Here is a 24366-nt window from a genome sequence, read left to right as displayed (position 1 = left end):
GGATTCTTTGGGCTCTCTGGACCCCTGTGGCACTTTAGACTCTTCCTCCTCAGGTTTATCCAACAGCAGCATTGGCTCAGCGTCTTCCTCTTTAACAAGTCTCGGGTGCTTCAGCTCGATATCTGTGACTGAGTTTTTGGGTTTTATTGTCTGGACTTTTCTAATCTTCTTCAGCTCTGTATTAGTGACAGTATCAGACTTTGGCTGCTCAGTGACCTCATGCTTCTTTACTGAGACTTTTTCTGGGGGTCTACTTTTGGATTCTGGACTTGTTTTAATTTCTATGTCTGTCTTTCTACTCGTGCCCTGGAGGACGTCCCGAGCAGGAGGAACTTCTGCTGTGTTCTCCTCAACAAAGGTTTCCTTGGCTCTAACCAGAAGAACAGCTGACACATGCTCAGTGTCATGATCTTTTAAATCTTCTGCCAGGAGCATCTTTTCAGTTTCAACTTTTTCACTGTGTTTTCTGGCTTCCGTGGCTAACGTGATTGCAGAAGGTTTGATTTCTACTGCGATCTCTCCATTGAGCGCTCTACCTGTGAGTGTTCCCACCGACTCTCTGACCTGCATAGGTCCAGCTGAGTCAGGACTTCTGTCCTTCCCTGTCTGGACCTCCAGGCCTGTGCTAGGTTCTTCCACAATGGCCACGGTCTCCAATGAAGCTTTGTGTCTCAGTAACTGGTCGCCTCTCCTCTCCCGAGCCTCAGTCACAGATATCTGGCCTCTCAGCTCGGACTCTCTATCTCGCTGGCTCCTGGCCGGTGTGGTGCTTGACACCTCGGCCGGTGACCTCAAAACCTCACACTCGTCTGAAACTTTAGCAAATTCCTTGTGATGCTGCAACTCCGCCACAAAGTAAGCTTCCTCTGTCACATCACGCACTTCCTGTATCTGCTGGGCTTCTTCTCTCTGTTCACTTATGACGAGACCCGAGTCTCCTGGAGCTTTTAAAACTTGTGGAAGAAGAGGCGTCATATGGCGGCGCCAAGAGGTCAGAACAAAACAGAGACAAGCACAGTGTTAGAGAGGACGACAGACCGATTAAAGAGCCTGCGGTGTATTGGCACACAGAGACAAAGATCTGGCAAAGAACTCTGATTCAGACATCTGGTACCTTGTTCTGGACGGAAGAGTTTTTTCTCTGCTTGGACTTCGGTGGGTAGAATCTTCTCAGTCTTCTCAGTTTCTGTTGCTTTTGTAAAGAAACCAGGTTTCAATCCAAGATGTGAAGTCAGCAGGAGATCATTAAGAAAAAAGAGAATTGGGATTAAAGACATTTGAAGCGACAGCACTGAACGACGGAGAGAACGAGACACTGAAGAGGCTGGGAACCGGTTCTAAACTGGTTTGGACCAGTGGCTTTAATTCAGTCAAACATGCTTCAGCTTCAAGGCTCCAGACAGAAGAAGCTCTCGCTCGTCCCACACGACAATCACACATTATCTGCACTTTGAGTTTTAGAGGAAGATCTTTGCAGAAAAAAGACAAATTCTGAAGAACGTGCATTAAAAATGACAGACAAAAAAAAGAGTTGCACCCTGCAGCAGCTGTACCTTTTGGAAGTGGTTCTTCTACCTGAGGTTTAGCTTCAGGAGCCTTCTTAGTTGTTCCATCTACAGAAACCATTTGAGGTTTTAGTTCCTCAATCGTCACAGGAATCTCTACAGGTGGTTTAGTCGGTTTAGTCTCAGGAGTCTTCTTCTTCTCAACCACCAGTTCAAGAGGTTTTACAGGCTGCTGTTCACCAACAGCCTGGGAGGGAACTCTTTCTGGAACCTTCTCAGGAACCTTTACTCCAGGTCGTTTCTCAGGAACCTTTACTCCAGGTCGTTTCTCAGGAACCTTTACTTCAGGTCGCTTTTCTGGAACCTTCTCAGGAACCTTTACTCCAGGTCGTTTCTCAGGAACCTTCTCAGGAACCTTTACTTCAGGTCGCTTTTCTGGAACCTTCTCAGGGACCTTTACTTCAGGTCGTTTCTCAGGAACCTTCTTAGGAACCTTTACTTCAGGTCGTTTTTCAGGAACCTTCTCAGGAACCTTTACTTCAGGTCGCTTTTCTGGAACCTTCTCAGGGACCTTTACGTCAGGTTGCTTTTCTGGAACCTTCTCAGGGACCTTTACTTCAGGTCGTTTTTCTGGAACCTTCTCAGGAACATTTACCTCAGGTCGTTTTTCTGGAACCTTCTCAGCAACCTTTATTCCAGGTCGTTTCTCAGGTACTTTCTCAGGAACCTTTACCTCAGGTCGTTTTTCTGGAACCTTCTCAGCAACCTTTATTCCAGGTCGTTTCTCAGGTGCTTTCTCAGGAACCTTTACTTCAGGTGGTTTTTCTAGAACCTTTTCTGGAACTTTTACCTCAGGTAGTTTTTCTAAAATCTTCTCGGGCACTTTTACTTCAGGGAGTTTTTCTGGAACCTTCTCAGGAACTTTTACTTCAGGTTGCTTTTCTAGAACCTTCTCAGGAACCTTTACTTCAGGGAGTTTTTCTGGAACCTCCCCACGTACTTTTTCAGCCACAACCTTCTTTGGAATTTCCATTTCTCTCTCTTGGACCCTCCTCGGGATCCTTTCCTCCATCTCCGCTCTTTCTGGAGGCTCCACTGGTGTTGCTTTGGGAACTACGTCAGACAGCCTGTCTGGCTCCCGTGGAATTCCTTCTTCAGTCTGAGCTGCTTCAGACACCTCTTCAGGTAAGAGTTTAGGCTTTGCCTTAGAAGCTTGAAGAGGGTTAGACACAAAGACATTGACAACATTTGACAAGATTTCACAAGTGAATAACGTGCTGGCGCACAAGAGTATTGGTTAACCACAAGATGTGTAGCGGAACCAAGAAGAAGAAGAAGACAGAACCTCGGTGACTGAAAAAAGAGTCGGCACAAACAGATGTTACCTTTGGTTGCTGGCTCCTCTTTTGGAGGAACAACAGCTGGTTCTGGTTTCTTGGCTGCTTTGGCAGGTTCAGGCACTTTTGGCTCCACAGCAACTTCAGAGAGCATCATTCACACAAATTAAAACGCTTGCAACAAACTCAAAGTCAAGAATGTTGTCAGCAATGTGGCAAAAGCAGCAGCACTATGTCAAGCGCTCGACAGAAGGAAGCCAGCAGCTCAGTGAGGGCGGTGTTAGGATGGAGCTTCAGATGGAGGTCAGAAGTTTAGTGTGAAGGAAGAGCAAACCTCTACTGTACATTAACCCGCATGAGTTTAAGGTCTGATGATGGAGGTAAGAAAAGTCCTGAGATACACCTCAAGCCATTTAGTACCTTTCTGTGGTGGTTCCTTTGGTGCAGGAGCTGGTCCTGGTTTCTGTTCTGGAGCCCTCACTTCAACTTCAGCTTTTGTGACTTTGGATCCAGGTTTGGGGACCACCACAGCTTCTGGCTTTGGAACTGGAGGCTCTGGTTTATGTACTTTTGGCTTGGGTTTCTCAGGTTCTGGTTGTGATTTTACTAGTTTGGGGACTTCCGGTTTGGCCTTTTCTTCTTCTGGTCTTCTGGCTTCTGGCCTTGCTGGTTTTGGTTTTTCAGGTTCTGCTTTTCTGGCTTCTTGCTCAGCTTTTGGAGGTTTAGGTTTTTCAGGTTCTGGCTTTTTGGCTTCTGGTTTGGCAGCTTCTTCAGGTACTTGAAGTGACATTAAGATTGTTTTTGTGATCAGCAAATGCAGTCAAGACCGACAGAAAGAACTGCTTCTCAGCATGAAGCAAAGTTTACCTCAGAATTTGAAAAACAAACAGTGACTCATTTCCAAACGTGCACGTGAAGCAAGAAGTACCTGGTGGCGTGACCGGCTTCTTTACCGGCACCGGCTCAGCCTTGGGCTCAGGTTTAGGCTCTGCTTTAGGAGCTAGTCTGGTCTTTGGCTCCGGCTCTTCTTTTGCTTTGGGTTTAGGTTCTGGCTCCGGCTTGGCAGCAGGCGCCACTGTTTTAGTCTCGGCCGCAACCTGAGGCTTGGCCTCATCTTCCGGCAGGCAAGACAGAAATGAGCAGAGGTTAGCATGTCAACAACAACAGTACCACGGCAGCTGTGGACAGTGAGAAGCCAGTGGACAGGAAGAGAGGACAACTGGTGACCCACAACATGGCCTGAAGAGTGCGTCGCCAGACTGGGTACCTTTCAGTGGTGCTGCAAGCTTCTGGGCGGGCGTTGAGGGGGCTTGGGCCGCCTTCTGAACCTCTTCTGGTTCTTTTAAGATACAATCAAACACACCACGATTCAGGACGCAGGTAGAAGACAGACAGACAGACAGACAGACAGACACCAGCGTCAGGACAGCGGATAGCTCTACCTTTGGGGGCAGGACCCTCCTTCTTCTCTGGAACTAAGACCACAGGAACCTTTTCCTCCACCGGCTTCTTGGCCTCGGGAACTTCAACAGTTAACACAAAGTCAACATGAAATTCAGACATTGTGCTTCGATCAGGCTGGGACGACACTCATCCCAAGTGATTTATGAAAGTGTGGAAGAACCATGAGAGGTCAAAGGTCAGACAGATCCTCCCCCCCTTCCAGATGTCTGCTGGTACCTTTAGATGGCGACAGCTCCTTGGTGGCTGCTACTCGCTTCTCTTCTGTCTTTTTCTCCTCAGCTTTGGGAGCTTCAAAAGATATTGAAGGTGTTAGCAACAAGCCGACAGGCACCGGGCAGCGGCAGCTGAAGCAGAGGGGCGCGGCAGAAGAGAGTGAAAGACGGTGGCAGAGGCCACTAAAAGGGCCAGTGAGCAGTCAGAAGAAAGATGTTAGCAGCAGCATGAAGGGGGAAGTGGGAGCGGATACAAAGCGCTAAGCTGCTGCTGGGCAGAGGGAGGGACGGGGGGTTGGAGAGATACCTTCTGTCGGGAGGGCCTCCTTCATTTCAACCTTCCTGGTCTCCACCGTTTCCTCCACAGCGACTCTGGCAGCTGTCAAAGACACAAGAGCACACGTCCAGCTGAGGACCAGGGCTGAAGGCAGCAGGTCAGACAGACCACCCAACACACGGCACCTTCCAAACACATCAACCTACATGGAGGTCAAGGACGCTGTGAGACGCAGCAAGTTATGGAGAATTAAGGCAAATGAAAAAGAAACAACATGTTGTCCTGTGAAACAATGTTGGGCCGTCAAACATGCGAAAAAGAGAAAAAAACAAAGCAGGATGAAGATGATGATGAGGAGGAGGACCTGCAGTGAGAGTCCAGGACAGATTATAGGGGGAGCCAGCGAGCTGAGAGCTCCTGGGACGGACAGACAGACGGAGGGACAGACAGACAGACAGACAGACAGACAGACGGACAGCGTCACTGGAGTTTGGCTACCTTCAGCCGTGAACGCCGCTGCTGTCAGCGTCTCCTCCGTCCAGCTCTGATAACCCACTGAAGGTGACAACACACAATCACAACGGAGAGACGGCAAATGTCAGACACACACACACACACACACACACACACGCACACACACACGCGCACACGCACACACACGCGCACACACACACACACACGCGCACACACGTCAGAGTCAGAAAACCTCAAGTCGCGATGCCATTTCAGCACTCTTAAACAGCGCAGCTGCCGTGAGTGTGAAGTGGCAACACAACTTTGTGGGTGAGTGACTACACAACAACCATGATGGAGGTGAAAAAAGAGGCGGAGACTGTTGAAGGGTGAAGCAGACAGACGACAGTCAGGTGATGAAACACAGCTGGAAACCATCACTTGATTGTGTTACTGCACTCGTTTCTCTTTGTGTGATAATTAAATTCCAGACTGAGAGTTTTTCCTCAACCGTAAACATCTGTAAACATCTGGAACCTCCTGAGATACTTTTCCCATGTGTGCTGGGATGGATGGATGGATGGATGGATGGATGGATGGATGGATGGATGGAATGGAGATGGAAGAGATGACTGACAGACAGAAGACATGCGCTACCTCTCCCCTCCGCCTCCATCTCCATCTCCATCTCCACCTCCACCGACTCTTCAAAGTGATACGAGAAGTGAGCAGATTCTTGAGGGAACAGAGAGGTTTTGGTGTTGGCTTTGGTTTTGGGAAGTCAGAGAGCAGTTTGAGTGGAGTTTGAGAGCAGTTTGAGTGGAGTTTGAGAGCAGTTTGAGTGGAGTTTGAGTGGAGTTTGGATTAGCTTGGCTGTCAGTGAGGTGAAAGGAGGGTTAATTCACAGGAAGTAATTGTTCAAATACCTCGGTGCTCTTCTTCATATCGATAGAATTCAGCAGATTCTTTAAAAGGAGACAGAAATGTTTTTGATGTTCAACTTTTGGATCCAACAAGAAGCTCTGAGCTGCACCTGAACATCTGACGCTTACCTTCCAACTCCACTGACGAAGGCACCTCAGGCCTCTGAACCGATGAGTCTGGCACATCTACAGAACACGGCTCGTTAAAAACCACCGTGGCAGCCGGGTGGAACACAACTCAATCCTCTTGGTTCCTCTTCCTAACCCTCAACCAGCTCGGTCAGTGAGAGGCTCCTCCCCATCCTCCTCCACTGAGCTTTGACAGCCTGGTTGTACCGGCGCTAGCGACGTTAGCTGTCAGGGCTAAACTCTTTCCAGCCTCAATTATTTAGTTAGCGATTAGATTCATGTTGCAGAGTCCTGCTGCTTCCCCCACCTCACCTCTCGCAGTCTTTGTTAGAGCAAGAGCTCAATATATGTGCAGACGCAGCACAATAGGGTTGCCAACCCTGCAGGACAAAGTTCCAAAAGAAGTTCCATTTGAGCTCAATTGTTAGGTGTGACTTTGATTTCGAAGGGTTGACTTGAGGCAAATGGAGGTTTCACCTCCTAAAACTTCTTCAAGAAGTCCCGTTGCCTCAACTTAACCCTTCTACATTAAGATGACCTGAGTGACTGAGAACCTTCACAGACGCCCTGACTTTGATTCTACATTCGGAACAATTCCGTTTTTCAAGGGATGGCGACCCTGAACCCAAAGGTGACTCTGCCGGAGAGGAGGAACAAGAGGATTGTCCTAAAGGTTTAAGTTTGACACTTGTCTAGGAAACCAATACTCACCTAGAGGCACCATTGCTAATTCAATCTCTGTGATAGGGGGAGAGCAGAAAGGGAGCGTTAATGAGTGATGCAGGGCGACGGCGGACAAGAAGCAGAAGGTGGCGCCTGACTAGAAACTGTACCTTTGCCAGACAAATAAAGCTCAGCTGTGCTCTTAGCCTCTCCTCTGGGTTCCAACCTCACAATCACTGAGTACACGCCTACATGGGGTTAATTAATGAAGACGTTGTTGAGACTCAAGTCAGAGAAACAGGGACCAGAAACAAACCAAAAAGAAAAAACGGCAGGACCCTCCACACCTTCGTCTTCGATGGTCACATTTCGGATGACCATGAAATGTCTTCGGCCCTGGCTGGTGAAGTTGTACTTGGGGCACTCTGTCAACTCCCAGGTGTCTTTGTACCACGAAACAATTGCGTTGTCGAAGGACACCTCGCACTCGAAGGTGGCCGACTGGCGCTCGTTGACCTCCACGTTGTGGATGCGTTTGGTGAAATGAATTTGTTCGGCTACAACAGATAAAGGGACGTGAGCGGGTCAGACTGGGTTCGGTTTGGACATCACACAACAGGAAAATGTATGGCAACATAATGTCCGGTGTGGTTAGAGGTTGAAGACGAGGGTGGGGCGTTGGGGGTAGGGTTGGGTCAGAGGTGGGACAACAATGAGGGACGACTCATGAGATGATGGAGGACAGCATGGGCGGAGGTCACTCAGATGAGGGGAGGCGAGAAGAAGGTTAGTCCGGGAGTCCGGGTCCCAGAAGAAAAAGACAAAAAAGAGGGAGGGACCCAAAAGTCCAACTGAGTTAGTCACCAGAGGCCGATGAGGGAGTCCAAAGAGGTTAGTGAGACAAGCAGCACGTCTGGCCGTGGCTACGAACCTTCCACCCAGAGATCAGCCGAGGACTCCAGCCGCTGGTAGCGGCAGGTGTATCTGCCCTGGTCTTCACGCTTCAGGTCTCTGATCAGCAGTTTCTGAACCTTGTGCTTGACTTCAGATGAAAACCTGCCCTTCATCTCTAACTGCTGGCCGTTTTTAAACCACTGAGCCTCTACGTTCGGGATGGACAACTGACAAGACAGGGTGCAGGTGTGGCCTTCCTTACCCGAAGTGTCCTGCAGGTGCTTCTCAACCTCCATCTCTGGAAGACAGGGGACAGAAGGTGGAGTCTGTTAGGGAGGCTGGAAGGTTCTCACATCTCAGGAAGGTTCAGATGGAACCAGGTCCCCATCATCACTAGATCTCAACCACTGAGATCACAGCTACTGACCCATTACGGTGAGTTTGGCGCTGGAGATGTGGGGCCCACACACTAGCCGGTAGTTGCCCTGGTCAGATGTCTGGCACTTCTTGATCCTGAGCAGGTGGCGCTCACCGCTGACACTGATGTCATACTTGTCGCTGCTGCTCAGCTTCTGGGTGCCCTTGTACCAGGACAGCGTGATCTCTGGGTAGTTGATCTTGATCTCGCACTCAAACTCTGCCTCTTTGTCCACGAAGACCGACTGATTGGATATGTCGGTTACCACAGTGACAGGCTGCAGGAGAGCAAGACAAGAACCCTCATTGATACTGGGCTGAACTTTATGGAAACCCCTGTCTGGTCTGGTTTGGCTTAGTCTGGTCTGGCCTGGTTTAGTCTGTTCTGATCTTGTCTGGTATAGTTTTTGTCTGATCTGGTTTGGTCTGGTCTGATCTAATTTAGTCTGGTCTGGTCCAGTCTGGTCTAGTTTAGTACATACTGGTCTAGTCTGGTCTGGTTTAGTCGGGTCTGGTCTGGTTTAGTCAGGTATGGCCTCGTTTAGCCTGGTCTGGTCCAGTCTAGTCTCGTACAGTCTGGTCTGCTCTAGTCTGGTACAGTGTCGTCCAGTCTGGTATAGTCAGATCTGCTCTGGTCCATGTAGTGCACTACAGGGGGAAATGAATGCTTGATGGTTTTCAAACTGACCTCAGTTCGCTCCATCCTCTTCTGCAGGTCGGCCACCAGTCGGGCCATGTCCTCGTCTGTCTCCCTCTCTCCACGTTCCACTTCCTGTCAGACAGAAGAAGGTGATTCTCCTCCTCCATCTCACACACACACACGCACACACACACGCACACACACGCACACACACACAGAATGAGGCCGAGGACATTACCACTCTTCCACTTTCGTCGGCCTTCTCCTTCTTCAGCTGCTCAATGGCCTGCAGCAGGCCGCGGTAGTCTGTAATGCCGTACATCCTGGCGTACTTCTCGTACTCCTTGGGGTCCACGTTCCTCAGCAGCTCCACAATGTCAATGTCCTTGTCCTCCTTCGGACTCTTCTGCTTGGATGGTGTCCTGTGAGGAGGAAGGGTTCACATGAAATGTCAGAACTTGTGCAGGAGACCCAGTAACTGGGGAGGTCGACGGAGATGTTTGCAGTGGCCCTCACTTCTTCAGCTTGGCTCGCAGGTCTCCCTCCAGCATCGCCGACTCCTTTCTCTCGTCCACGTTCAGGTCTGAGCTGCACTCAATCTCGCCATGCTTGTTGGCGGCCACGCAGCGGTACTGACCCGAGTCCGACTTGGTCACCTCGCGGATCTCCAGTTTGGCCTCTTGGCCCTTCTGCTCAATGGAGATGCGGCCGCCGTGGGTCAGCTGTCGCCACTTGCCCTTCATCCACTTGACGCTGGGGATGGGGTCACCACCCACTTTGGCGATGAAGGTGGCAGTGCTCTCTGCAAAGCGACAGGAGAGTTGTTAGAACGTGCCCTCCTCGCGGGCAGAGCAGAGCGCTGCCTCATGTGGGTGGAGACTAACTCTCAGTGGCGTGTGTAGATCTGGGCTCCTCCACGAAGAAGAGCTGGTCCTGCTTCTTGGCAGCGGGCGATGCAGGAGCCTCGGTGGGAGGGCCGGCAGCTCGAGCTTTCTCTGCAACAACAATCAGCAGAGACGAAGTCAGACGGAGGAACAAAGGTCTCAGACTTGGCACAGTTCAGTAATTCAGTCGGAAACAAGATCAGCCTTCATATTTCGATTGAAGACACAGAAACTTTCTGAGAAAACTGAAACATGACAGCAACTTTAAAGAAGTCCAGCAGCATCTTCAGTCAGCCAGCCTGCCTGCAAGGAGCAGCGGTGCGGCGTCTCACCTTTCACCGTGACCTTGGCCTTGCAGAAATCGCTGCCGGCCTGGTTGGTGGCCTTGCACAGGTAGTCACCGGCATCATGCTTGGAGGCGGCACCAATCTCCAGACTGGCAATCCCATCCGAGAAGCTTATCCTGGTGCTGCCAGTCGATGTCAGCTCCTTCCTGTCCTTCATCCACTGGATCTTCAGGGGGGCGGAGCCACGGACATGGCACTGGAGGCTCAGCTTGTCGGCCTCATCCACCGTCAGCGACTTGAGAGGGACGTCAAATACCGGAGGCTTCCGGGCCTCTGTGGTGGGGGGACGCAGAAGAGGCCATGGACGTGAACACCAGCTGGTGTCTAAAGGTCAAAGTGAAAGTGGTCGCCCATTGGAGGACTTTGGGTCCCTGTGGACCCCGGTGCTGTGAAAGATTGGTGAAGTGTCCGGAAATCCTGCAGCCACTTTAGCTTTTACCCTGGACGGACTCAAGAGTTGCTGGATCTCCAGGTTTACTTCACCACTTTTTCTAGCCCCAATACTGCCACCTACTGGTGGCTTTTTAGAATACACGTGTTGTCAGAACAACTCATAGAAGACATACTTCGAGCCTCTAACTCTGGCTCTCGGAACCTGCTCTGGTTCACCTAGTCGGAACCTACCTGAGATGCCCACAGTGAACTCGCAGGAGGCCTCTCCCGCCTCATTGGTGGCCCGGCAGCTGTACCTGCCGCTGTCCTCCACCTGGCTGCCTTTGATGCACAGCACAGCCACGTTGCTCTTGAAGCTGACGTCGTACTTGTCGGTGGTGCGGATCTCCGAGTCGCCCTTGAACCAGCTGACCGACATCGGCTGCGAGCCGGACACCCGGCCCTCGATCTTCACCAGCTTGCCCTCCACGTCCTCCATGTTCTCTGAGGGCTTCTTGGTGAACACTGGGGGGTTCTTTCGCTCTGGTGGGGGCCAAGGGGAGAGAGGGGGAATGGTGAGTGTGTGAACACTCGGCGGCCAGGCGTGAGACAGAAGAGAGGCCTGAGGGCGAGAGGGGGAGGAGCTTCCCCTAGCTCAAATACCTTTGACCGTGATATCGGCGGAACAAGAGTCCTTGCCCATGTCATTAGAGGCATGGCAGAAGTATTTCCCTGTGTCAGCTTTGTCTGCCTTCAGGATGGTCAGGTGGGCCGTGTTCTCCACACAGCTGATCTTATAATTCCCCCCACTGCGTATGTCTTTGTGGTCTTTGGACCACGTGACTTTAATGGGCGCCGAGCCAGTCATGTGACACTCCAGCTCGATACCGTCGCCCACTGTCACCTGCCGCGGTGACAACTTCCTGTCAAAGACCGGCGGGTACCTGGGTTCTGCAGAGTTGGTGAGGAAGACACGCAACCTCAGTCACATGGGGCGAGCAGGCCCAGGGGGGGGTGACACAAAGACAACAACTCCCACAATGCATTTCAGAGGGGACGACAACGAGGACGGGCTTGAAGTAACAGGACCGGAGTCTGGGACCGAACGTGCAGTTAGTTCAGCTCCCGCCAGAGGTACCGACCTTGCAGGGTGAGTTTGGCTCTGCAGGAGGTGGAGCCCACGCTGTTGGTGGCCACGCATGTGTACTCGCCACCATGCCTCGCCTCACCGCGGCTAATCTGCAGCACTGCCGTGTTGTCGTCGTACAGCATGGAGAAGTCGCCTCCCTCCGCCAGCGGCTCCCCGTCCTTCAGCCACGACACCTGGATGGGGGAGGAGCCGGCCACGCGGCACTCAAAGTGGATTGGCTGGCCCTCTGTCTGCGTCAGGCTGCTGATCTTCTTGGGGAAGGAAGGCGGTGTCTTGGCCTCTGTGGATGAGTGGGTAATCAGAAGGTCAGAGCCACATGGTGGCACTGCTGCTGCTTTGAACTTCAAATACATTTTAAAAACAACTATGACAAAACTGGGAGGGAGGCTGAGGAATCAAGCCAATCAAAGTCACAAGGTTGTAGTTGCAATTTAACTTGCTTCTGTGACTTTCAACTGCAACAATGAGAATTTGCATGCATTTAAGCTAAGCTCAATTAGCTGGTGAAGAAAAGTGAGTTGGTGTTTGTAGCCAGAAGACAAATAGTCTGTGAGGAGAGATGGAAGCCGAGACACTTTACCAAGCACGTTGAGTCTGCAGGTGGAGGAGGCGGAGCCAATGCGGTTCTCCGCCTTGCAGGTGTACTCTCCGATGTCGGCCTTGGTGGCCTTGCTGAGCTTGAGGCAGGCCACGCCCTTGGAGTATTCCAGCCTGCAGGTGGGGCTAGACCTGACTTTGCCGTCGGCCTTGAACCAGGACACCTTGATCTCGGGTGTTCCCGCCACCTGGCACTTCAGACACACAGCGTCGCCCGCTGTCACCTCCATGGGTTCAAGATTCTCCACGAAGTGCGCCGGCTCTGCAGATCAAGAAGGTGAAAGAAATGGCTGAGTGGACCCAGAGAACGCTGGCCAAAGCTGGAACTGCACAACTGATTCTTTCACCAGTAAAGTCAGTTTGTTCATGAACAGGTTTGGACTCAAAAGAACAACGTGCAGGTTGAACTCACCCAGGATGGACACAGTGGCCTCGCAGGCGTCCTTGCCGGCGTCGTTGGACACCTGGCAGGAGTACTTCCCTGCCGCCTCCTTGTCGTCGGTGCTCAGACACTCCAGGATGCAGGAGCTCTCTGTGGTGGTGATGTTGTACTTGTACGAAGCAAAGATCTGCTGGCCGTCCTTGTACCAGCCAACTGTGATTTTGGGGGTCCCAGTGTAGGTGCACTCCAGGGTGAGCGGTTTGCCTTTCTCTACCGACACATCCTTCAGCCTCTTCGAGAAGGCTGCTGGCTCTGAGGGACACAACCAGGGGGAGACCATGAGAAGGCTTCATTCTGATTGGATGTCCAACCAGGTCCATCACACTGACCTTTGACGGCAAGAAGAACAGGGCAGCTCTCCTTGCCAGCGTCGTTGATGATTTGGCAGGTGTATTCCCCGGCGTGGGACCTGTCCACGTTGAAGAGCTCCAGGGTGACTCGGTTCTCCTTCAGGGAGAAATCGCAGCCCCGTCCCGCCTCAATCTCCTTGGTTCCTCTGAACCACTTGAGTTTCAGGGGGCTGCTGCCCTTCACCATGGCCGAGAATGTGACGCTTGAGCCCGGCATGGCCTCCACCGGCTGGGGCGGCACCACGAAGGACGGAGGTTCTGTTGGAGCAAAGACAGCCGTCAGGAGGTTCAAACATCTCTACAAAGATCCGTTCGGGTTCAAATATCTCCACGTGGATCCAGAAGGACATGGGAGACAAGCCGGAGATTATCTTATTTTTCTATTTATGTCCTTGAACGCCTGCAAAAAAACTCAAATGCGCAGAAAAAGACAAAATCCAGGCGGTTTAACTCCTGACCTTTGACCAGCAGCGAGGCAGTGGTCTCGCTGGACCCGGCCTGGTTGACAGCTTTGCACTTGTACAGCCCAGAGTCAGACAGCTTAAGTGTGGGCACCCTGAGTGTGCAGCTGTTGTCGCTGAAGGAGACCTCACAGTTCGGTCCGCTTTGCACCTCCTCGCCGTCGTGGTACCAGGACATGATGAACGGCGGTGAGCCCGAGACTTTGCACTCCATCTCCCCAGCTTGTCCCACCACAGTGGTGGAGTCCTTCAGCTTTCTGGTGAATGTCGGTGGGGCAATCTTATCTGTCAATGAAGAAAACAAGAGGAATTAGTTTGGGTCCTTAGATCTGGTGGTGAGGACTTTGTGGGACTGTCATAAGATATTAGGACGTTCTGTCTGGTCACGGTTTACTTGGCTAATGTCAAATTTAAAGCTCGATAAAGACGTGAAAGGTAAACACCAACCTAAGACGGTCAGATTGATTTTGCTCAGGTCCTTTCCGACTTCGTTCATGATCTCAAAGGTATATTCTCCAGAATCCACCTTCTCTGCAGAGAGCACGTTCAGGCTGGAAATCATCCGTGAGAAGGAGATCTTGTACTTCCTGCCGGACGCCAGTTCAACGCCGTCCTTGAACCACTTGGGAACCAGCTCTGGGGTTCCGCACACTTTGACCTCCAGAGCAGCAATGTCGCCCGCCGTCACACTCAGGGTGTCTGGTTTGTCCAGGATTTTCGCTGGTTCTGCAGCCGGGAGGGAAGGAGGGAAGGAAAGAAGCAGAACATGTTTCTGGTTAAACCTGCAGGGGCAAGCACTGAGCAAAAAAAAAAGAAAAACTGGCTGAGAAAGAGAGAATTATAAGGTTACAAACCTAGAACGGTCAAGTTTGCAAAACACTCCACGCTGCCAGCATCGTTTCTCAGCTGGCAGGTGTACCTGCCCGCTGCCGCCGCATCGGCCTTAAAGACCCTCAGCGCCACCGTCTGGTTCTCAAAGGTGATTTTCCTGTTGTCACCGTCCCTGAGAATGTGATCCTTGTCCTGAACCCAGGACACAGTCATGGGCTCAGAGCCTTTGACAGTGGCCTCGAGGGTCACCTGTTCCCCCAGGATCACTGTCACGTTGGACAGTTTCCTCAGGAAGGACGGGGGCTCTGAAGAGGGGACAGAGGACAGTGGGAGTCAGCAAGGACCACAGGATTCACACCGTCCAACACTGGGTGGTGCTCTTCTACTGACCTCGGAGCTTAACGGATGCCTGGCAGGTGTCGCTCCCTACACTGTTGGACACTTTGCACTCGTACTGGCCGGCGTCCGATGCCTCAATGCCCATGATGTGCAGTGTGGCCGAGCTTCCCTCGCTCAAAATCTTATACTTTCTGCTCTCCATCAGAGGCTTCTTATCTTTGAACCAGGTGATCTGGAAGGGAGCCGTGCCGCTCATCTCGCTGTACAGACTCACATCCTTGCCCTTCAGCCCTTCAGTGGGCTGTGCCGCTTTGACAAAGCTGGGAGGCTCTACAAAGACACCCAGGGCAGCTATTAGCGTGACACCTTTAACACAGGACCTTAAAGCTGGAAGACACAACAAATCCAACGCCAGACGAACCCACTCGGCACCGGAACTCTGGCTCAAGACACTGAAACTACCACATGTTGGAGAAGAACAGTGGCAGGAGAACTGCACACTGAGGATTTCATCAAAGACATGGAAGTTTGCCGGTGGACGCTCAACTTGGACTGAGTTCAACAGATCTTGAAATACATTAAGCAGTGTTGGAGTTGTGGATGGACTTTGGAACAAGTTTTAGTGGGGCGTTAAGTGTGAACACCACTACCACAACAACAGGTGTTGGGGCAGGCGCGACGGCAGAGTAACTAGCACCTTGGAACCTCAGCGGTGGAGCTGCTCCACAATATTTACCAGTTTATTGGATAGAACCAGCTTGAACTGTTATGTATTCCAGCTTTAAGTTAATAAGAATACAACTGAGACCGCCTTCACCAGGGTCCACAGGATAAGGCCCTGAACAATGAGTGATGACCAGTCGGTGGGACGCTGACCTTTGACACTCAGCGTGGTGCTGCAGCTGACGCTGCCGGCATCGTTCTGAGCCTCGCAGGTGTAAACGCCATCGTCGTCAAAGCCGCTGGACAGCAGCTCCAGGACCGCCAGCGAGTCCACCAGCGAGGTTCTGACGTTGGCCCCCTCTGTGACCTTGGCGTCGTGTTTGTACCAGGTCACGTTCAGAGGGGCTGAGCCACTCACTCTGCACTCCAGGCGGAGCAACTCGCCACGCTTGACAAACTTAGTGGCGGGGAGTTTCAGCACAAACTCGGGCGGCTCTGCAGAAGCGGAAAAACACATTTTAGCTGCGGAAAGCACGCGAGGACGTTTGATGCTGGCGACGAGTGAACGTTAGCATCAGTGGAGACATTGGTTAGCAGGAGCAGCAGCAGCAAGGGGGATAGCACAATACACACAGAACACGCAGAGACCAATAAACCCGGATGAGAACGACAGTGGTAAAAAGTGGAAGAATAGCCAGGAAGCAGATTCAGGGTTTGTTTTTTCTTTTTGCAGAAACAGCAAGAGAGCCATGAGGCAACAAAGAAGAAGTCCAACCTTTGATGGTCAGGTCTGCGCTGCAGCGCGCAGAGCCTGCCTCGTTACTGACTTGGCAAGAGTAAACACCACTCTGGGCCACGCCCAGCGAGTAAAGCTCTAAGAAGCAAGAGAGCCCGTCCAGGCCTGTGAAACAGGTGGGGCCGGTAATCAGTTCCGTGTCGTCCTTGAACCACTTGACAGTGAAGGGCGGCGTTCCCTGAAAGGTGCTCCTGAAGCGGACGGTGGCGTTGGGCAGAGCCGTCTGTGACTCCGGCGTGGTGACGAAGCTGGGCGGCTCTGAAGAGGGAGGACGAGACGGGACAGTTAAAGAGCAACTCACCTGAGCCTCGGGAACCAGTGGCCGGCCGGCCAATCAGATACGGCTGCCTGACCTTTCACCATCAGCCGCCCGCTGCATTCGCAGCTTCCCGCCGAATTGCTGAGTTTGCAAGAGTATGAGCCGGCGTCGGACCTCTCCAGCTGCTCCATCTCCAGGGACACTGAGTTGTCCTGCTGCAGGATCTTGTGTTTGAGGCCAGTGGTAACCTTGGCTCCGTCCTTGTGCCACTCCACGGCTATGGGCAGCGAGCCGGATATTTTGCAACATATCTGAACAAAGGAGCCCAAGATCTCCCGCATGTCTGCCAGCGGCTTGGTGAAGCTGGGTGCTAGGACTTGTTCTGCGGCCAGACACAATGAGACAGAGGTGAGACGGGAAAGCTGGCGTCGCCTACTGGTAGTAGTGCAACTTCTGCGATTCACACTGACCTAGAACCACCACTCTGACCCTGCAGCTGCAGCTACTGATGTGGTTCTGGACCTCAAAGACATACTCTCCTTCATCTTCCTTCTGGGCAGACTGGATCTTCAGGCTGCTGAGATTCTTCTCAAAGGTCAGCCTGTGCTGCCTGATGGACTGAAGCTCTTTGCTGTCTTTCATCCATTTGACCTTGAGCTCCGGGGAGCCGGTGACCTTACAGTCCAGACTGACCGGGTCGCCCACTGTCACCTTGATCACCTCTGGTTTCTCTGTGATCTGAGGAGGCTCTATGGTACCAAACAAAATCACAGACATAAATCACGCTGGCGCCGGGAGCCACTCGGACCGTGGGAAAATGAGAAGGACCACAACCAGGAAGAAGGCGTACCTTGCACATTGAGCATGGCAAAGCACTTATCCTGGCCAGCCTCGTTGGCTACCTGGCAGCTGTACTTGCCGCTGTGCGTCACTTCACACACTGGGATTATAAGAATGGCCACATTGTTGACAAATGTTCTCTCAATCTTTGGATCTTCCGGGATCCAGCTCTCGTCTTTCTGCCACTGCACTGACAGAGTTGGAGAGCCGGTGACCACGCACTGAAACTCGGCCTTTTGGCCCAGAACGGTGGCCACGTTCTCCAGCTTCCTGGCGAACATCGGCGGTTCTATTGAAACAAAGCCAACCAAATGCTTAACTCGCCTGCCTGGAGCCAAAATATCAGACTTGATTGATCAGACCTATCAAACCAACCTTTGAGGCAGAGGGAGGTTTTGCAGGTGCAGCTCCCCACCTCATTGGCTACAGTACACTGGTACTCGCCCACATCCATGGCCTCAAACTTGTGGACCTCCAGCAGCACGGTGCCGTTGGTCTGGGAGAAGCTGTGTTTGGTGCTCAGTTTGAGCTCCTTTGTATCTTTGTACCACTGGGTGACAAAGGGACCGGTTCCAGCCACCTGACACTGCAGGGCTGCACTGGAGCCCTTCACCACATCAGCTGGGACCAGTTCCCTAACAAATGAAGGCGGTTCTGAGACGACAAGAAACAGGTCCGTTACTGGTCATGTGACTAAAGTTTACTGCCATTCAGTCATCTTACTTCTGGAATGACGCATAACTTATTCTATAATATAACGTTTTGATAAACAACTGCTATCCGCCCAGCCCTGTCAGGTGTTCTGACTATACCGACCTTTGACCTTCAGCTCCATGCTGCAGCTCTCGCTGCCGGCCTCATTGCGAGCCTCACAGTAGTACAGGCCTCCGTCTTTGGCCTCGGCCTCACACACCTCCAGGGTGGCCACGCAGTTACTGAAGGCCATCCGGTAGCGGTCGCCTGCGCTGATCTCACTGCCCTCTTTGAACCAGTAGATATCGATCTCGGGTGTGCCTGTTACCTGACACTCAAACACTTTGTTCTGACCGGGACGGACCACTGACACGCGGGCCGGGGTCCTAGTGAACGCTGGAGGTTCTGAGAAGCAAAATTACACGAATCAGATTCATTTTCTCTCTCAGAATGGATCGTTTTAAAGAACTGAAGTATTTTTCCCCTTCAAAGAGGAGCATTAGTTCTCTGTAAAAAGATTTGAGAGTTGAATTCGATTCTTTGGCAGTTTAGGCCCTGAATATCCTCATGTTCTGGAATAATGATTCCCAAATGATGGAGAGCAGATGGGTTTGCAGGAAATTTGAACACATTTCGTCTGAGATGATGGGGAAGCCAACCTTTGACAAACAGCGTTGCCTGGCATGAGGTGGAGCCAACGTCATTCTGTATTTCGCAGACATAGTCTGCAGAGTCGGAGCTCTTGGCAAAGAAGAGCGCCAGCGACGTGGACGTGTTGTCTTTGATGACCAAGCAGTCGGTGCTGGATAAAATCTCTTTCTGGTTCTTAAACCATTTGATAGTCAGTGGTGGCGTGCCGGCGTGCAGCACGTTAAAATAGACCTTCGAGCCTGGCAACACATTCATAGACTCTGGCTTTTCCAGAATGCACGGCGGTTCTGCAAGAGAGAGGAAAATCAAAAGGACTGCCGGTAGAACCTCCCAGCTGGAAGCAGGGATTTGGGTCCGAGACAGAAACACAATCTGACAAACGTTCCCAGACCTTTAACAAACAGGAGCCCGGAGCACTGGACCGAGCCAGCTTTGTTTTTGGCAATGCAGGTGTAGCTTCCGCTGTCTCTGCTGTTGAGATTCGAGATCTCCAGAACAGCGACGCTCTCAAAGAACGTGCACTTGTGCTTGTCGTCAGTCTGGACCTCGGTGTCGTCCTTGAACCACTGCACGGTTATCGGCAAGGAGCCAGACACGAGACACTCCAGGTGGGCAAAGGAGCCTTTGATACCTTCTGTCTGCTTGAGTTTCCGCGTGAAAGACGGAGGAATTATTTGATCTGACGGGGAGAGAGGAGGAGTCAGAAACTGCTCTCGAGGTCGGACGATGCTGGGGGGAGAAGAAACACCGGGAACTGACCAAGAACGGTTAGCGTGGCCTCACAAGAGCTCTGGCCCACATCATTAGACACCTCAAAGGTGTAGTCGCCGCTGTCGCTCTTGTCGGTTTTGTTAATCTTGAGCACGGCGCTGGTGTCGGTGCTCTGCACCTTGTGTCTCTGGCCTGAGCTCAGCTCCTTGCCGGCCTTCAGCCATTTGACCTTCAGAGGTTTAGTGCCTGAGAAGCGAACCTCCAAGGTGGCAGGATCTCCTTGAGTCACACTGATGGACTTGGCCTCCTCTGTGACCTTGGCTGGCACTGAGGCGTTTCAAAGAAGAAGTCATTAGTCACCAAACGTCAACACAGGAACAGCATTTCTGTTCTCTCCCTGGGGTCCCGAGCAACCTCGAAAGTTGGGCTTCTGGTCCAAATCGATTCATTCCAAACTGGAATATTTTGTGAGGTTTGACTTCAGGAGTTGTTAAAGACCCTTCAAATACTGAGAGTGTTGCTACATTGTTTACTTCTTCAACCAACCTTTGACAAGCAGCACAGCGGTGCAGGTCTGACTCCCAGCCTGGTTTTGGGCCTGGCAGGAGTACTTGCCCCCATGCTTACTCTGTAGGTCAGTGATGTGCAGCAGGGCAGTCCTGTTCTCATATGTGATCTGGATGTTTTCAGCCTCTTTAAGCTCATGTTTGTCTTTCATCCAGGTCAGGTTCAGGGGCTCTGAGCCCTTCAGGACGCACCGCAGGGAAACCTCAGTGCCCACCACAGAGCTCAGGTTCTCAAGCTTTTGCACAAATGAGGGCGGTTCTACAGAAAGACATTGTGTTTTCCATTTAATCTCACATCCTTAAGAGGCATTTCTAGCCCAATCAATGAAGCTCAAGTCTTGGAATGAAAGTTGCTACAGCGAGTTGGCTCAGTAGTAGGACGGTCGTAGGAAAATTTGAAGCACTGTTTTTTAAGCAGCGGCGAACTATACAAACCTTTCAGGGTGACCTGACAGTCGCAGGAGACCCCGCCCACTTCATTCTCTACAGTACACTGGTACGTTCCAACGTCTCCTTGCCCGACCGCCAGCACCTGCACGGCTATCAGCTCCTCCTTCAGTGTGATCCTGTGCTTCTTGTCGTTCCTGATTGGCTTGCCATTTTTGTACATCGACACAGTGAAAGGGGCGGAGCCACTGACTTGCGATTCCAGCATCAGTTCAGTCCCTTTGACCACATCTCTGGACTCCAAGCAGCGCACAAACGCTGGCGGCTCTAAAAGATTCAAAGCGGCCGTGGTGAGGACGTTTGATCGCAACCCTGAAAGTTTTCTGTTTCTGCCGAAGCTCCGAAGCTTCAGCGACACAACCAGAAGCAAAATAAACAAAAACCAACCTTTGACTGTTAGCGTGCAGCTGCAGCGGTCACTACCAGCCTCACTGGACGCCACACATACATAATCACCACTGTCCTCCACTGTGCAGCCCGCTACTTCTAAGGAGGCCACCAGGTTGGCTGAAGACACGGTGTACTTCGGACCGGAGCCGATCTCCAGCTCATCCTTAAACCACTTAAAGCCGATGACTGGGCTGCCGGTCGCACTGCACTCCAGCCGAGTGGAGTGACCACAGGTGACGAGCTTGGTGGCCTCAAGTTTCTGCACGAAAGCAGGAGGCTCTGGGAGAAGAGGTTAAAAGTGGTTAGAACAAGAAGAAGGTCGTTAGGTTAGTTTGAGAAGCGAGGTGGGCGTTGCCGAAGAAGGCCGAGACCCGTTCGTGCATGTACACTCGGAAGTCAGCACCTTTGACAAAGAGAGCGGCGGTACAGTCTACTCTGCCGGCGTCGTTGGACACTTGGCACGTGTACTTGGCAGAGTCTGCGGGTTTGACAGCGTGAAGCTCCAGGGAGCTCGAAGAGGCATCTTTTCTTATGAAATACGAGCCTCCGGTCACAACCTCCTTGTCCTCTCTGAACCACTTCACAGCCAACGGGGCTGTTCCAGTGAAGGCTGCCTGGAGGGCAACAGTGGTTCCTGGCAGAACATCCTGACTGGCCAGTTTGACTGTGAACACTGGGGGCTCTGGAGGCCACAGAGAAAACACGTTTGCATTTCATGTTTACACACACGTACAAACCAACAGAATGCACAAAGTCTTGAATCGCCTTGTGACCTTTGACATAGAGCGTCCCACTGGTCTCTTTCAAGCCGGCCGAATTGGTGGCTCTGCATTTGTAAACACCAGAGTCGTTCTTTTGCAGCCCGACAATGCGCAGTGTGGCAGAGTTGTCTTTAAATTCCGGCTGGTATTTTGATCCAGCCGGAACCTCCTGATCGTCTTTGAACCACACGATCGTCATGGGCTGAGAGCCCGACAGTCTGCAGTCCATGCAGACGTCGTTACCAACGTTACCATCAACTCTTTTAAGGGACTTGGTAAAAGTTGGAGGCATGATCCGATCTGGTTGTTGAGGAGAGAGAATTTGAAAAAAACACTCAATCAAGTTACACAACACACAAGAAGAGCTCAGCGTGGTCGGCCGAAGCCGTAGAGGAACCCAGGACCACGGAAGCAACCGTCACAAGTTGTGCATTTATCATAAAGAAGCTCTATGAATGAATGAATGAATGCAAGAGAGGAGTGGGAGCTGACCTAGGACAGTGACCGAGCATGTGCATTGGTCTTTGCCCACTTTATTGGACAGCTCCATCCTGTACTCGGAGGTGTCTCCCCGTTCTGCTGCCAGAATCTTCATGCTGGCCACGTTGTCCTTCAGAGTCATCTTGTACTTCCGGCCACTGATCATCTCCTTGCCCTCTTTGAACCACTTGACCTTGAGGTCTGGGCTGCCCGATATTGTGCACTCCAGTGTGGCTGAGTCCCCGGCCGTCACGCTAATGGACTCTGCTGGTTCTACGATTCTGGCAGGTTCTGGGACATAGACAGACTTGTCAGTAACTGAGGTTTAAAACTTGAGACCCAACTACCAAGGGATCTTTAACCAAGCTACATGTAGACGTCACCCGAACCTTGCACAGTCAAGGTGGCCTCGCTCTTCTGTTGGCCCGCCTCGTTCTCGGCATGGCAGGAGTACCTGCCGCCGTGGCTGAGGGCCACCGTTGTGATCAACAGGCAGGCCAGGTTGTGTTCAAACACCATTTTGACGTTTGGATCGTCGTCTCTCAGTATTTCAGAGTCTTTCATCCATTTTATGGCGATGGGAGCCGAGCCCTTCAGACTTCCCTGAAGTTTGACTGTGGTTCCCAACACTGCTGTCACACTGTCGACCCTCTTAGTGAAAGTTGGGGGTTCTACAGAAAAGATTTTATTTTTATTTAGTCATGTTTGTTAGTTTCATAACCAACGCTGAAGTACTAAATAATATCTCAGGCACTTTCACCACAGTTGGCTGACCTCTGAGTTTGGCCCGTGCCTTTGCGGTGACCTTCCCCACATCGTTCGATATGACACACTCATAATCACCCACATCGGCACTCTGGAAAGACCTGATCTCCAGCCTGGACAAAGCATCTTGGGAAACTATCTTGTACTTCTGATCAGTGGTGACGACCTTCTTGTTTTTCAACCAGCTGATTTCAAAGGGGGTCGTTCCTGTGACCTCACATTCCAAATGAGCGGGTGCCCCCTTTACTGCCTCTACTGTCTGCAGATCTTTTCTAATGGACGGTGGCTCTGGTCGTACAAAGAATAAGTTTAAGTTGTTGAACGTGATACAGAGGCGTTCTCATTAAATCCAGAACTAACCTTTGACAGCCACTAGGGTGTTGCAGCTGTCACTGCCAGCATTATTTGAAACATCACAGGTGTAACTCCCACTATCCATAACCACAAGGTTCATTAACTCCAGAGTGGCAACTCCACCCTTGAAGGAGACTTTATATTTGTCTCCCTCACTGAGCTCCATTTCATTCCAGAACCAGTGGATGCGAAGTTCGGGCGATCCTTTAACGCTGCACTGCAAGCGCGCAGCGACGCCTTGTTTCCACGTTAACTTTGGTTCCATTCTCTTGACAAACACAGGGGGTTCTAAAAGAGGTTCGGTTAAACCAAGATAGATTTTTTTAAGTCGTCAGAGAGGATAAAAACAAGACAACTAAAACAACAACAAAGCAAAAAAGAAATGTTAAAGATGGACAAGACAGCAGAGCATAGGGTTAGAATCAGCTGGCAAAAAAAGAGAGAATGGAGCGTGTGGCTGTCAAGGCCGGTCGCTAAGATCTTACCTTGGACTGATACCATGGCCTCACAGAAGGAACTTCCTGCCTCATTTGTGGCCGTGCAAACATATTTCCCAGAGTCCTTCAGCTTGGACTTGGGTATCTCAACCACAGCCAACTTGTCCTCAAAGGACAGTTTACAGTCCATGCTCTGGTGGACTTTTTTGCCATCCCTGGTCCAAGTGATGGCCACCCCAATGTCCTCGTCCACCTGGCACTCCAGCCTCAGTGGGTCGTTGACCGCTGCCGACACTGGCTCTAAGGTCTTGACGAAGCTGGGCTTCTTAATGACCCGCAGCTCTGTGGTGAAGGTGGCAGTGCCAACGCTGTTGGAGGCCTTGCACAGGTACACGCCCTGGTCGCTCAGCTCAAGACTCTTTATGAGAAGCAAGTACTTGTTCTTTTCACTTTTCATGACATAGTTGCCTCCAGGGGAGATGGCTATGTTGTCCTTGTGCCAGACAACGTCCATGGGAGAGGAACCAGTGAGTGAGCACTGGAACTCTGCCCTTTGGCCCACGTATAAAATCATGGGCTCAGGTTTCGAAACAAATAGCGGTGGGTACATTTCTAAGGGGAGCAGGTAGAACATACAAAGAGTTGGAAAAGTTTTAGGAACTTGCCCAAGTGCACCATGGAGAAAAGTTACTCATTCAAACGGAAAGTCATCAGCGTAGGTTTAAACTTGCCAAAATTTAACGTGTGACTTGCCGCATGACACACACAGTGCCACATGTTCAAGAGTTGTTCTCATACGGGGCCAAGACGGCAGAGACTTGTTTGAATTGTTCATATAATTCTCTCTCTCTCTCAAAAAAAGTATC

General features: G+C 51.5%; 4 protein-coding genes across 7 annotated transcripts in view; 1 reads left to right on the top strand and 3 right to left on the bottom strand.

The window, feature by feature from the left end:
• Nucleotides 1–7257, top strand: part of LOC142881515 (thrombospondin-type laminin G domain and EAR repeat-containing protein-like) — a 132945-nt gene extending 125688 nt beyond the window's left edge. The window contains exon 17 of the transcript XR_012925593.1: nucleotides 7246–7257. The gene's annotated coding sequence lies outside the window, so the exon portion shown is untranslated. The remainder of the gene's footprint in view (nucleotides 1–7245) is intronic.
• ttn.2 (titin, tandem duplicate 2) overlaps nucleotides 1–24366 on the bottom strand; it is a 157592-nt gene that overhangs the window by 104823 nt on the left and 28403 nt on the right. For 3 of the 4 annotated variants that reach the window (XM_076015835.1, XM_076015834.1, XM_076015836.1), the window contains 23 exons: nucleotides 15564–15845; nucleotides 14739–15017; nucleotides 14372–14653; nucleotides 13965–14243; nucleotides 13515–13802; nucleotides 13036–13314; nucleotides 12677–12958; nucleotides 12248–12526; nucleotides 11660–11947; nucleotides 11181–11468; nucleotides 10770–11060; nucleotides 10131–10418; nucleotides 9799–9909; nucleotides 9431–9716; nucleotides 9153–9336; nucleotides 8963–9046; nucleotides 8285–8552; nucleotides 8120–8155; nucleotides 4826–4897; nucleotides 4523–4594; nucleotides 4285–4365; nucleotides 4110–4181; nucleotides 3771–3956 (listed from right to left, as the gene is read on the bottom strand). In XM_076015835.1, the coding sequence (XP_075871950.1) occupies nucleotides 3771–3956; nucleotides 4110–4181; nucleotides 4285–4365; nucleotides 4523–4594; nucleotides 4826–4897; nucleotides 8120–8155; nucleotides 8285–8552; nucleotides 8963–9046; nucleotides 9153–9336; nucleotides 9431–9716; nucleotides 9799–9909; nucleotides 10131–10418; nucleotides 10770–11060; nucleotides 11181–11468; nucleotides 11660–11947; nucleotides 12248–12526; nucleotides 12677–12958; nucleotides 13036–13314; nucleotides 13515–13802; nucleotides 13965–14243; nucleotides 14372–14653; nucleotides 14739–15017; nucleotides 15564–15845 (4857 nt within the window). Of the gene's footprint in view, nucleotides 1–3770; nucleotides 3957–4109; nucleotides 4182–4284; nucleotides 4366–4522; nucleotides 4595–4825; nucleotides 4898–5293; nucleotides 5347–8119; nucleotides 8156–8284; nucleotides 8553–8962; nucleotides 9047–9152; nucleotides 9337–9430; nucleotides 9717–9798; nucleotides 9910–10130; nucleotides 10419–10769; nucleotides 11061–11180; nucleotides 11469–11659; nucleotides 11948–12247; nucleotides 12527–12676; nucleotides 12959–13035; nucleotides 13315–13514; nucleotides 13803–13964; nucleotides 14244–14371; nucleotides 14654–14738; nucleotides 15018–15563; nucleotides 15846–24366 lie in introns of those variants that run through there. The other variant, XM_076015837.1, reaches the window with a different exon arrangement.
• On the bottom strand, nucleotides 6135–8030 carry LOC142881525 (myosin-binding protein C, cardiac-type-like). The gene is made up of 6 exons (XM_076015851.1): nucleotides 7895–8030; nucleotides 7311–7520; nucleotides 7134–7211; nucleotides 7012–7038; nucleotides 6301–6357; nucleotides 6135–6213 (listed from the first exon to the last, which is right to left on the bottom strand). The coding sequence occupies exons 1-6, from the start codon at nucleotides 8028–8030 to the stop codon at nucleotides 6167–6169; spliced, it is 555 nt and encodes a 184-aa protein (XP_075871966.1). The 3' UTR covers nucleotides 6135–6166.
• LOC142881524 (titin-like) lies at nucleotides 15869–24107 on the bottom strand. Its single transcript, XM_076015850.1, has 18 exons — nucleotides 23495–24107; nucleotides 22334–22558; nucleotides 21957–22235; nucleotides 21477–21764; nucleotides 21138–21385; nucleotides 20770–20962; nucleotides 20302–20580; nucleotides 19847–20125; nucleotides 19373–19627; nucleotides 18981–19268; nucleotides 18598–18876; nucleotides 18062–18334; nucleotides 17621–17899; nucleotides 17256–17534; nucleotides 16876–17154; nucleotides 16500–16787; nucleotides 16178–16404; nucleotides 15869–15901 (listed from the first exon to the last, which is right to left on the bottom strand). The coding sequence occupies exons 1-18, from the start codon at nucleotides 24072–24074 to the stop codon at nucleotides 15869–15871; spliced, it is 4851 nt and encodes a 1616-aa protein (XP_075871965.1). The 5' UTR covers nucleotides 24075–24107.

The sequence above is a fragment of the Nelusetta ayraudi genome, unplaced genomic scaffold (genome assembly GCF_046127955.1).
Source record: "Nelusetta ayraudi isolate G7.1 ecotype Tasmania unplaced genomic scaffold, CSIRO-AGI_Nayr_v1 ptg000200l, whole genome shotgun sequence".
NCBI lineage: Eukaryota > Metazoa > Chordata > Actinopteri > Tetraodontiformes > Monacanthidae > Nelusetta > Nelusetta ayraudi.
This window is presented reverse-complemented; position numbering and strand designations above follow the sequence as displayed.